The sequence below is a fragment of the Heloderma suspectum genome, chromosome 5, assembly GCF_057233095.1.
Source record: "Heloderma suspectum isolate Gila_16-S chromosome 5, 16-S_ref, whole genome shotgun sequence".
Classification (NCBI taxonomy): Eukaryota; Metazoa; Chordata; class Lepidosauria; order Squamata; family Helodermatidae; genus Heloderma; species Heloderma suspectum.
In genome coordinates, this window is record NC_139462.1 from 18,765,968 (window position 1) to 18,778,811 (window position 12,844).

A 12,844-nucleotide genomic window follows, 5' to 3' on the forward strand; every position below is an offset into this window, starting at 1 on the left:
ACTCTGGACAGCTTACTGCCATTCGGTGTAGAGTGCTTTTCTCAGTACACAGAGAGAAATCTAAGCAACGTGGCAATACAGAGAGTCCCATCCCATCTGTAGCCCTGAAATAGATGGGGTGCGGAAGAGATAGAGAGAAGTAAGGGAAAGACCTGCTCCAGGTGAAGACAGGGGGACTGCTACCCTGTTGATCTTCCTGGATCTCTCAACAGATTTTGATAGCATTGATTACGGTATCTTACTGGACCAGCTCTGCAGGATGGGAGCTGGGGGCACTGTGTTACAGTGGTTCCACTCCAACCTGCAGGGCTGATTCCAGAGAGTGGTATTGGGGGATTCCTGTTCTACCCCATGGCTATTAAGCTGTGGGGTGCCACAGGGTTCTGTTCTATCCCCCATGCTGTTCAACATCTGTATGAAGCCATTGGGAGAGGTCATTAGGAGTTTTGTGTGGGGTGGGCGGGTGTCACCAGTACGCCGATGATACTCAGCTCTATTTCTCCTTGTCGTCGGAGTCGACTGAGGTGGTGAAGGTGCTGGACCAGTGCCTGGAGGCTGTAATGGGCTGGATGCAGGCCAATAAAGTGAAGCTAAATCCTGACAAGACAGAAGCTTGGGTAAGCGACCTGTCCTGGCTGGGGTTGCACTCCCCATGAAGGAGCAGGTGCATAGCTTGGGAGTACTCCTAGATCCATCCCTGTCACTGGAGCCCCAGGCGGACTCCGTGGCCTGGAGTACTTGGGGCCAGCTTCAGCTGATCCGCCAGCTACGGCCTTTCCTGGACAGGGATAACCTAGCCTCAGTAGTGCACGCACTGGTTAACTTCCCAATTAGACTACTGCAATGCACTTTACATGGGGCTGCCCTTGAAGATGACTTGGAAGTTGCAGCTAGTGCAAAATTCAGCAGCTAGACTGTTGACTGGAACATCACGTAAAAATCACATAACACCAGTTTTAAAGTAATTGTGCTGGCTGCCAATACGTTTCCAGTTGGAATTCAAGGTGCTAATGATGACATTTAAAGCCCTAAGTGGCTTGGGACCTTGATATTTGCGGGAGCGCCTCCCCCTATATATGCCTGCATGAGGACCAAGATCTGTTGGAGGAGCCCTCCAATGCATACACCAGTGTGAGACATACACTATGGTGGGACATGGGAGAGGGCCTTCTCTGCTGTGGCACCACGATTGTGGAATGCCCTCCCCTTGGAGGCCCAACTGGCGCAGACATTGGTTTCATTTCGGCGCCAAGTTAAAATATGGCTTTCCACCAAAGCCTTTGAGGGCTAATTAACATCCCTACAGTTGCACATTGTTTTAAGTGTTTTATTGTTTTAGATTTTTAAATTGGTATTAGCTTGCTTTAATATGTCTTAGCTGTTCAAATTATTCATTGTTTTATACTGTTTAAATTGATTTTATCTGTACACCACCCTGAGATCTTAATTATATAGGATGGGATACGAAAGAAAGAAAGAAAGAAAGAAAGAAAGAAAGAAAGAAAGAAAGAAAGAAAGAAGGAAGGAAGGAAGGAAGGAAGGAAAGAAAGAAAGAGGCGGGGAGAGGAGGACAGGCAGTAACGGGGGGGGGGGAGAGAATGTTGCTTGTACTCTGCCCAGTTTTGGTTCTGGCCCTGCCTACTTTGAACGTTGACCCTGCTACCCACTGCCATGCAGTCCCTGGAAGGTTACGAAGAAATGACTGGAAAAGGATCCCCACCCCTGGTATAGACTAGGGATGGGTGAGAAACTCATTTCAGTTCATTTTTTATCAAAGTTTAACGACTTTGCACCTCCTGGAATCAAACACAGACCGAAATGCAATCTGCAGTCCGTACATTTCTGAGCTTGCAATGCATTTTGAGCAACAAAAAGCGTCCAAAAAATGCATATGCTTGAAAAAGGTGCATAAATTTTCTCCAGCCAATGGGAAAAAACTGCATACATCTTAAAAACGTGCACAACTGATGTGTAAATTTGGGGAAATATGCACAAAACTATGCATAATTTCTTTGTGCAGGGAAAAAAAACACAAAGCTCACCATCTGATATGGACACAAGCCAGAACGAGATTTGGGGTGGAAGTCAGAGAACCTAAATGTGTCTGAGCTTTGCTGATTCACACATCCCTAGTATAGGCCACACCAAGCTTCCTGGATCAGTGGTGCAAGGCAGTTGCATATGTCCCTATGAGACAACAAGAGTTGGTGCAAGGCAGTTGCATATGTCCCTATGAGAGGGGACAACATAAGGCTCCTCTACGAAGGGCGTTTCACAGCCAAGGTGTGGCCACAGAGAAGATCCTCGCCCATGTCCCTAGCAAATACAACACATATGCTGGTGGGATGAAAAGGGGAGCCTTTCCAGAAGATCCCAATGAGCAGGGAGGCTCATATGACTAAGAGGGAAGCTACGTTGCATGACAATCAACATAGGGGAGAAGAGCCAGCATCAAAAATGCTTGCAGTATCCTGGCTCACTTGTTCCATATTATCAACATGCAGGAAACAAAAAGAAAACAAAATCTGCTGCCACGATAGATAGATAGATAGATAGATAGATAGATAGATAGATAGATAGATAGATAGATAGGCAGGCAGGCAGGCAGGCAGGCAGGCAGGCAGGCAGGCAGGCAGGCGGACGTACTATATTCTTGGATTTTTTTCACTCACCAGTTTGCAACACAGGGGCCAGAACCACCAGAGGAGAGCAAGAGCCAACAAGAGTAACAATACGAGAATTGCTATAAGTGCAGCAATGCCATTTGCCTATGGAAAAGGGCGAGGGAAAGATAATAATTAATAAATAAGACCCTGCAAAGCTACCACCTGTCTCACTATGAATCTGCCCAGGTATTGAGATCTGCAGGAGAGGCCCTCTTGGGGAATGCCATTACCTACAGAGGTCCATTTGTCATCCACATGTGAAGGGGCTTTCTCCTGTGTGGCCCCCGAACTACAGAATGCACTCCCTGAAGAACTACCATTGGTCCCACTCTCTTCATCCTTAGAAAGATTGTGAAGATGCATCTCTTTAATTTAGCCTTTTAAAATGTGGGGTTTTTAATGCTTTAATGCTTTTACTGTTTTTAATGGTCTTGTTTTAATTATGTTAATGTTTTATTGTTTAAAATTGTTGTACACTGCCTTGATGGCTTCTTAGAAGATAAGCTGGTATAAAATAAAAATAAAACAGAAAAAAATTAAAATTCCAGGGGCTTGTAATTTCACTCATGCACTACAGGACTTGGCAAATTCATTCACTATTCCAAATTTATATCCCTCAATTCATTTAAGAATATGAATCAATTTCTGTTTCCTTTGATTTTTAACCCTAATCAAAAGGTGGAGGTAACTTCTGTTGTGCATCTACTCTCTTTCGTGAGTATTATTTCAGAGCCAAGTACAACAGAGCTACCACCATCCAAATGTAGTCTGTGTTAGGAGTTTTAAAATATGCGATGTGCCATCCCTATAATGGATTTTTATGATTGTCTTCTATTTGGGGGCACATTTTATATTATTGTTATAATTAGTTATTACATTTCTACACTGCCCAACAGCCAAAATGCTCTGGGCCATTTACAAAAGGTCTAGTTTTACAAATTTTAGTTTTTAAGCCTGTTGTATACCACCCTGATATCCTAATAATAGCAATAAATATAATGTACTTGAATTTCAGGACTCTAACCTGGGGGACAAAGCCAAGTTTCAGCATAATAACTTGGATGATGAGCTTTTCAAACAACTAAATTGTCAGGTTGTGAGAACACAGCAAAATTTGGAACATTTGTGTGAATCTTTAAAACTCATCATATAGATCCAGATTGTTTTCTCCCTGTCCCCCTTTCTTTCTTTCTTTTTTAAAGGAATTAGGTTTTTTATGTATTTGAACTCTGGTCTTGAAGACATTTTTTGCAGAATGTCAGTCCTGAAATGGTTATAAACCTTGCCTAAAAGTTATAAATGGATAGCTTAAATTCATTTGTCCCTCTTCTTACGTTTACTTGGTCTTAGCAGTAACCAAACACCATAGTGATACAGGCTGCAATCCTATACACACTTTCCTGAGAGTAAGTCCCAGTGAATTCAATGGAATGTACTTCTGAGTAGATATGCATAGGACTGCGCTACAGAGTCACTTCTGTACAAGTTGCCTAAAACTAGGAAGGTTTCTTTTTAATTAAAAAAAATAGAGACCTTCCGTGGCTGCTATATTCAGGATGTAGCTTTTTCATCGTTATATGATCTGCAGAGGGGCTTCACTGGGTTGTTGTTTTTAACCAGTGAAAAATCTGCAAATATGTTTCCTGTTTATGAAAATAACATCCAGGGATGGGGCACCAAATGAGTAAGTAGGTTTAACAAAAGACCAGTCTGCTGATCTTGTTCATTAAGGGATTCATACACTTTTTACATATTTTGAAAAAATGAGAATTGAGATAAATATATGAGATAAAGTCCATATTTTACCACTTATTGCTATATTTCCAATTGAACAGAATGGCCAAAATGTACAAAGAAAAATATAAAATTAACATTGGATCAACAGCAGCAGCATAAAACACCTGTAAAGTTTTGCTGTTTTCACCTTACTGTCAAAAACAGACTGATCCTGTTTTTGCCAACAAAAGGCCTCAGTGCTTCAACACTAGTGAGTAGAATAAACTCTGGCTGCAGAACCCAGTTTTTCCTTTTTTCCAGTGCAGAAAGCTAAGTACTCATTTTATAAGACTAACATTATGACTGAAACCTGCTTGTGATAGACCTCTGGACCCTTTTCCACAGGCATGGATAGAGGCTGGTGGTTGTCTTTAAAGCAACACAGCTGCTTCTCAAAGGGTTTGAACCCAAGGGAAGTGGGTTTGGGAGCCCTCTACTGACTACTGATTGTGTTCCTAGCAAATGGGCCTCATATGTAAATAATAGCCAGTATGTGTCAGAGAGAAGGAGAGAGGAAGCGTACATGCAAACCTAGGTTGAGTGACCGAGGGCAACAACTCTGATTTATCTTTCACATTTTTACCCCACCCTTCCTCCAAGGAGCTCAGGACAGCATATATGGAATTATCCCATTTTTATCCCAATAATTTGCAAGGTAGGTTAGATGGGAGAGTTGGCTACTGGTCTAATTCCAAGATCCATAACATATAACACCTTTATTAGGCTAACTCAAAAATCAGAAAGAATGTGCAAGTTTTTGAGACCAAGAAATCTCTTCATCAAGCAAGATGGTAAGCAGGTTGGTGGGAGAGCAGTGGGGGGAGTCTAACTGGATGTTATGGTCAGGAGTTCTGCATAGCCAGAGTCTTGGAGATGAGGAGGAGGAGGAAGAAGAGGAGGAGGAGGAGGATTAGGATTTCATACATTCAAATTGGGCTGCAAAGCCTCCTCCTGCATATCATCCTAAGACTTTGATTATGCACCCATCCTGACTACAACATCCATCCAGCCTTCTCCCCTATCCTATTCCCTTTGCCTCCTCAACCTGCTTTTTGTAACATCTTACCTGATGAAGAGATCTGGAGATTTAGAAAGCTGCCACATTTTTTATGATCTTTGAGTTGGCCTAATGAAGATTTTACGCTATATGGATTTGGGATTTTTTCTTATGGCCGACACAGCTGCCTTTGTTTTGCTCTGTATTACTGATTTAATGTCTCCCAGTCAGCTCCATAGCTGAACAGGGATTTAAATGGTAGTTTCCCCAGACAGCCTTTACATTCACAGCCTAAGTGAATGTAAAAAACAAAACAAAACAAAACAAAACAAAACAGAGGGCAGAATCCAAGAGGGTGCTTACACCCCCACTAATTCCTTTCTGCCCTGCCGATTCCCTTCTGCAAGTGGTGGGTCCCGCCAATTCCATTGCACAAGCAAGACCCACCACTTAAACAAGGGAGATTTAGCGCTTCCTCTGGGAAGCCCCTAAATAAGCAGAAATGCTCATTTCTGGAAGGAGGCAGGTCAGTGGAGCTCTCTTATTTCCACTTGTTCTGTGTTGCCCCAGGATCGCTAAATCACTGTTGTGCAAGCAGTAGGGACTGCTTGCACAACACAATTGGCAAGGCGTAAAAGAATCGGCAGGGGCGTAAGCTCCCCATTGGATTCTGCCCAGAGACAACAACCATAGAAAAGATCTAGGGCCTGTTGTACCCCAGGACAAGTGGTTGTAGCACCTAGAATAAGCCAGATCTCTCTAGGGTAGATCCACAGAGAAAAACACTATCCCTTGCATGGCCCAAATTAATAGAATTCCTTCTTCATCTAAGCAAATGTTTTCTATCAGTTCTTCGATTTCTCTCAATTTCATGGTTCTGAACAAAGTGAAAGCGGGATACATCCTGTAGATCTAGACAAACCAGAGGATATGGACTATCCATTCTGAAAACAGAGCACAGCCTCCAGGTTTTTTAAAAGAAAAATTAATTCCCTGGCACTTGTCAGCCGTGTACTTACACATTCTGTTGCAGTAATGGTTAGAGAGCTGGAGATGAGTGCCTGCCCTTGGTTCAGACTGACAAAAACATCCATTGTTCTGAAGAAGAGAGCACACAAAACATTTAATAGCATGTTTACCGAGTTATCCAGCCAGATGCAGTTAAAATAAAACAGGGAAAGTAGTAGGTGAGCCAGATCTTGTGGGTGTCACTGGAGCCAAGCAATGAAGGGTAGATGGTAATGGATGGGTGTAGCTCTCCCAAAGCATGGGGGACCAAATTCCAAGTCCCTGCTCAGCCATGGAACAGCAGAGGCAATGACAAAACTGTTCCTCAACTATCCTCCTTTAGGCTACAAGATGGGGATTGCCCAGTTGACTATTTCCCTATGGGGAAAAAAGTCTCCAGAATGTTGGTGCACATAAACCAATGACCATCTTGGCCTAGTCTTCGCCCTGGAATCTAGTCTTCCATGTACAGCAGGGGTGGCAACTGCAGGAGGTCTGGAACCCCTCCCCCCATGGGCCACACTCCACAGAGCATACCACTGTCCTCCCCTACCAACCCCCCCCAAAACCTGGTCGTTTGCCGCTGACATTCAGAGGCAAACCACTCCATACTGCTCTATAGCACTAGAAGGGTTAATTTTTGCTTGTTCTCAAGCTGTATGTAACCCTTCTGGCACTGCATAGGTAACATTTCTTTTGTTACTTTTGGGGGGGGGGGTCCCGAATTCAGCGGTGTGGCGGGGGCCGGATATACCCTACAGACGGTGTGTTGCCCATAGTTGTATCTAGCAGCTATGATTTTTCCCAATTTTTTACTCTAGAGTATGTGCAGGGGGGGGGGCAATCCAGATCTTAAAAGTCTCCTCCACCCTCCATGCTAGGGTCCCAATCCAGATTGGGGGCCCTGCAGTGACTCTAGAGTAAAAATAACGAGGGAAAGATGTAACTGCTAGATTTGTGGATTTAAAGTAATGGCTCTTTTGGCCCTTGTACAAAGAAGCATTATTCCACCATTCAAGTCCAAAAATACATATCACCCAGTGGAAGCTGGTGACTCTGATTTTGGTGGGGCTATGCATCCACTCTACGATTCACAGGCCCTCTGAAATCAGAGCCATCAGTCTCCACTGGTATCAGTCCAAGTTGCCTATTCTACAGAGGAGTGGAACTACAGAACAAGTACCACCTGATGGATTGAAAGCGTTGATGTGGGGGCCCTAGGATCATGTCCCACTTCTACAACCAATTTAACTGTGTGGCTTTAGGCAAGCTATCGTATCATAGTCTCAATCAGGGATAAATTGTGACCAACCACGTTGGGAGGGTTGGACCTAGTAAAGACTGTGAAGCTCTTTTCAACTTAAACGTGAGGACTGAATGAATGGAGGAGAGGCAGTGCCAACAGCTGATCCTGCTTTCCCCACAGCCCAATGAGACCCAAAGCCCAGACTGCCCAGTGTACATTGCAAAAGGCAGCTTCACCAAATGGTGTAACTATCAATAGAAAGCCAGAACCACACATTCTAACCAGCATTTCATCCAGGAAGCTAGAAAAGTTATAAAAATAGTCATTTAACATGAGGACCCTAAATTAGAAAATACAAGTTTTGTTTCATGCCAGTGGTAAAACAGACGAAACAATGGGTAACCATCTCACAGAGATGTTGTGTGGTTTAAAGATTTTGGTCCAGCTGCAAGATCCTGAGATGTGAAGAACTACACTTGTGAAGTACTCACTCATGTACATAAAAATGTCAGGATTGGCAATAAACACGCTAATTACCACTCCAACAACATACATACAGCACAAAAGCCACTAATTATAGATGGTTGAGGCTTTCTGTGCAGAACAGGCAGGCATCAGTGAAACGTTAATAGTAAAGCGGTTTCTCATTTCTTCAAATAACCCTGGAAATTCCCAAACACATGGCAAAGATTATAGATCAGCAGTTCCTGGCCTCCCTGGCTTTGACAAGAGACTCAGAAAGTTTCCATTTACACTCAGCTTTGAACTGCAAGATAATAGATTTCTGAGAATTTGTGACCTAAACTGGCTCAGGGTCTACCATGAAGTCTTCTGGGTAAATAGGAATTTGAATCCAGGTCTCCCCAGGCCAACTCCAACGTTCTACCCACTACTGGCTCTAAGAGACCTTCCTCTCTCTCTCTCTCTTTCTCTGGGAGAACCCAGCGAGTCAGAGAGTAGGGTCCAATACAGTGAGCTATACAGACTTCAGAACTGACATCCTGAACCAATGTGCTTACAGCTAGCATGTACACATTCAGGTCCAAAACAGGCATTACTTTACATCAGTATCTAGCAGCTATGGTGTTTTGTTTTTCATTTTTACTCTAGAGTAGGGGCAGGGGTTCCAATCTGGATCTTAAAAGCCCCCTCCCCCATGTGCTACAGTCCCAATCCAGATTGGGGACCCTGTAACTACTCTATAGAGTAAAAAGGGGGAGGGGTGGCAGGACATAGCTTATTGATACAGATTTAAAGTAATGTTTGTTTTGGCCCTCAGTTAAAAGGAACAGGCTGATGTGAGAGATCTCTGACAGTCAGAGCAGAAAACAGTGGAGAACAAATCAGGGCGGGAGAAATTATTTCGGGCTGAGGTCCAAATTCAATTTCAGAGAAGCTCGTGGGGGCCACAGATTTGGACTGGGGGCCCTCCGCCTAATCTACAGTAAAAATGAACGAAAGACGCAGCTGATCGATACAGAATTAACGTAATCTCTGTTTTGGCCCTGATCTAAACTGAGCTTCTGAGTCCTTTGAAACCTCTCAGTACTACTTGTACTCACATCTCACATTTTGCTTTCCATTCCACTTCTTACTACTCCGTACTATGGATATGGGGAGACTCCAGAAATATAAATAGCGTTCCAGAGATGATGTTGAGAGGGAATTTTAGCTAGGGATGTCAGAGAATTTCGCCACGAATCTCGGGGAGGCTGAATGCCAGCACATTCGGCCCCCCGAAATCGGTGGCGAAACGGTCTGCCCCCCCGCCCCCCCAGGACGGGTCTTACCTTGGGCGAATCTCCCTGGCGGCGGCGGCTCCGGTTCGGCGGCGGCGGCTGCAGCGGCCGGTCTTCCAACCGGCCGCCGCCGCCGCCATTTCCAAGTTTAAAAAAACAACAACAACGTGATAGGCTACGTAAAGATTTACGTAGCCTATCACGGCTAGATTTTTAAAAAATACCGTGATAGGCTACATAAATGTTTACGTAGCCTATCACGGCTGAGTTAAAAAAAAAAAAAAACCACCGCGCGTACGCAAATGGCGGCACCCATGGGCACTGCCATTTGCATTCCTTATTTTGGCACATCTAGTCTACGTAAACATTTACGTAGACTATGGCAAAAATAAGGGGAACGCAAATAGCGTAGCGTCTACACTATTTGCGTTCCCCTTATTTTCGCCGTAGTCTACATAAATGTTTATGTAGAGTAGACGTGCCAAAATAAGGAACGTAAATGGCAGCGCCCATGGGCGCTGCCCATTGGCGCCACCATTTGCATACACGCGGTGTTGTTGTGTTTTTTTTAACTCAGCCGTGATAGGCTACGTAAACATTTTTGTAGCCTATCACGGCTGACTGCAGGGACGCAAACGGCGGCGGCTACGGCCCCCGCCATCTGCAGACCCGGCCGGCCAGGGTTCGCGGCAGGAGGGACGGGGCGCATCCCCCCCGGCCAGAATTTCGGGGGGGAGGGACGGGGTGCCTCCCCCCCCGGCCAGAATTTCGGGGGGGGGGACAGAGCACCTCCCCCCCACCGCGAATCAAATTTCGTAAATGTAAGTGACATTCGTACATCCCTAATTTTAGCCCATGAATCATTCCCCTGCAAGATAAAAATCACCTTCCTCCCACACGCTGAAAAAACTACAGTTGGTTTGTGAGGGTTTTTTCACCCCTTAGCTGAACTGATAGTCACAGAGCAGAAAAGATAATCTCTTGTTTTGTCCTTCTGTTTTGTATTCTCATTTAAAGCTGAAGTTGCATGTAGAGACAGCCCCAAAACCCAAGCAACCCTAGGCCAAAATCGTGTTTCAATTAACCTGATGAAAAGGTTGTGCTGGTTTCAGCTGGTTAGAATGAACCCAAGAGGGTTGAGCAGACCTAAAAGAGAATGTGTTCCTTTAACATCCTTTAACTCCCAAGCTTTTCTCCAGCAATTACAATAAACTGTTTAAATAATTCATGCTTTGCTTTTAAGGTCAACTGTGGCTAAATCTCCAAGCAGAGGTTCATGGTGGCCCAAGTCCTAATTAAAGCAATGCTGGCTAAACTACTATTTCCTTTAAAAGGTGCTGCAGAAATGGAGCAAGCCGACGGAGGAAACCTTATCATCAGGGATGTCATAGCCACTATCTAACAGGTGCCCACAACAGTCACAGTAAAACACAGATCTGCAAACCACCTCCACATTAGGTACAATCCAACTTTAACCCTCTTGAACACTTTGAAAAATAAAGTTTCTTAAGTCCTTTTTGTTATTACTGAATTTAAGGGAGATTAGATATAATTATATATAGGCAGCATTTTATCCCACAAAATCTTAATAAAATGGCGCTAACTTTCTGCATTTGTAATGGTTTAACCCTGTGGTTAAGGAATGCTGGGAAAAGGTATTACATATCATTTCAGAGATGGCAGGTATTAAGTTGAAACTGGATTCTTTTGGGATCATAATGAACATTTTAAAAAAGAAAGAACCCTTGATGTATATAAACATAAGACCCTTATCAGAAATGTGTTACTGGCAGCAAGATTGTGATAGCCAAACATGAAATTGAATTCTTGCCCATGAAAAATAGATTCCTAATTGCAGAAATCTAGCATGTCAGGGAAAAGGCTCTCCTAGAATCCTTCTCCCTGACATACTAGTTTTCTATTTGGTGTGTATGAAGGAACTTTCAATTATGTGACTAAACATCTACAAACTGAAGTAGCACAGTCCAGATACAGGTTTACCCCCTCCGTAAAACTAGCCCTTTTCTTAGGAAGGGATTAGATGTAATATTGACAAAAATACTCCCAAGTCCCACATTTACCAAGATAACAAGAGATATAGGGGTGAGAAGAAACTTGCGGGGTGAGGGGAGCAAGTGGGGATCAGCAGGTGGAAAGGAAGGGAGCTTAATCCCTCATATGTTCACCAAATCACCTAAAAAGATCACTTTCTCGCAGCCAGACTCACTCCAAGTTTTAGAAGAAACCGGGGAAAACACTGAAGTCTGCTAGGGGTGGGATTCTCAGGAGAGAACGGATGGAGAGGGGGAGAATTAGGTGCCCCCATCCTGCCCACTGTTTTTCCTCTACAAGAGCCTCTCCAGCCACTGCACTATGGAGAAAACACAGAATTGGGAACCCTGTGTTTCCCTTCTAACAGTGAAAACCTATGCAAGTTTACTCAGAAGTAAGTCCCACTGTGTTCAATGGGACTTAAACCCAGCCTAGTAAGTATGTTTAGGACTGCAGCCTATGCATATCTGCTCAGAAGTAAAATCTATTCAGTTCATGGGTACAGGATTGCAGCTTTAGGCTACAATGCTATTCACAGTTACCTGGGAACAAGCCCCAGTGAATTCAGTGGGGTTTCTTTCTGAATAAACTTACACAGAATTGTGCCGTTAATGTCTCATTCCACATTTATTTATACCCACAGAAGAGGTAGCCTTAAAATCTAACTTGCTCCGAAATTACATCAGAATGGGAAAATTCCCCTTAAGTTTCGGCAAAATTCTGACTTCTCCTAAATGCCCATTTCCTAAAGATGCTGCTGCCATCCTGAATCTCTGTCTCAACCTTCAGCTGCCAAGCTGTCTGACAAAAATCTCAAGCAACAGATTCATTGAGCGCATCAAGTATTGAGCTGAAGATAAAAATCCAAAGAACTACTCAACATATCAGGTTTTTTTATATATAGCTGCAGGGATTGAGAGATGTGAAATTTGACAGGGAGGTTCTAGAAGCTACAGAGTCAAGTCATACAGATCATCTTCACAAAGATAAACATTTCAAGTTCCAACATAATCATATAATCTCTGCAAATGTCATGTTTGAGAGATAGGAGCAATCCCTTTGTTTTGATCTCTTTGGAATATATCTATGGCATGCTTCATGTTAATTTCAGACAGGATTTTGGTTTTTAAGCTGATGTTTGCTGAAACAGGTTTTAACTGGTGGGTGTTGATTATTTCTTTGTATTGATGTCGGGTTTTTTACTAATTTGCTTGTTATGTTTTAATTATAATTCTGTGTTTCATCTTCTTATATTGCATTGTCGTTAGCCATATTGAGCACTATTTGTAGTGGGAATGGTGGGATATACATATAAATCAATTTAAATAAGCACTCCAAATCAATAAAGTGGGGGTAGGGA

At 43.5% G+C, this 12,844-nt stretch overlaps 1 protein-coding gene across 7 annotated transcripts in view; it reads right to left on the bottom strand.

The window, feature by feature from the left end:
• Positions 1-12,844, bottom strand: part of ANTXR2 (ANTXR cell adhesion molecule 2) — a 187,591-nt gene that overhangs the window by 91,217 nt on the left and 83,530 nt on the right. For 5 of the 7 annotated variants that reach the window (XM_084855440.1, XM_084855446.1, XM_084855442.1 and 2 more), the window contains exons 11-12: positions 6,459-6,537; positions 2,673-2,768 (exon numbers count right to left, since the gene is read on the bottom strand). In XM_084855440.1, coding sequence (XP_084711566.1) covers positions 2,673-2,768; positions 6,459-6,537 — 175 coding nt within the window. The remainder of the gene's footprint in view (positions 1-2,672; positions 2,769-6,458; positions 6,538-12,844) is intronic. The other 2 variants (XM_084855444.1, XM_084855441.1) reach the window with 1 other exon arrangement.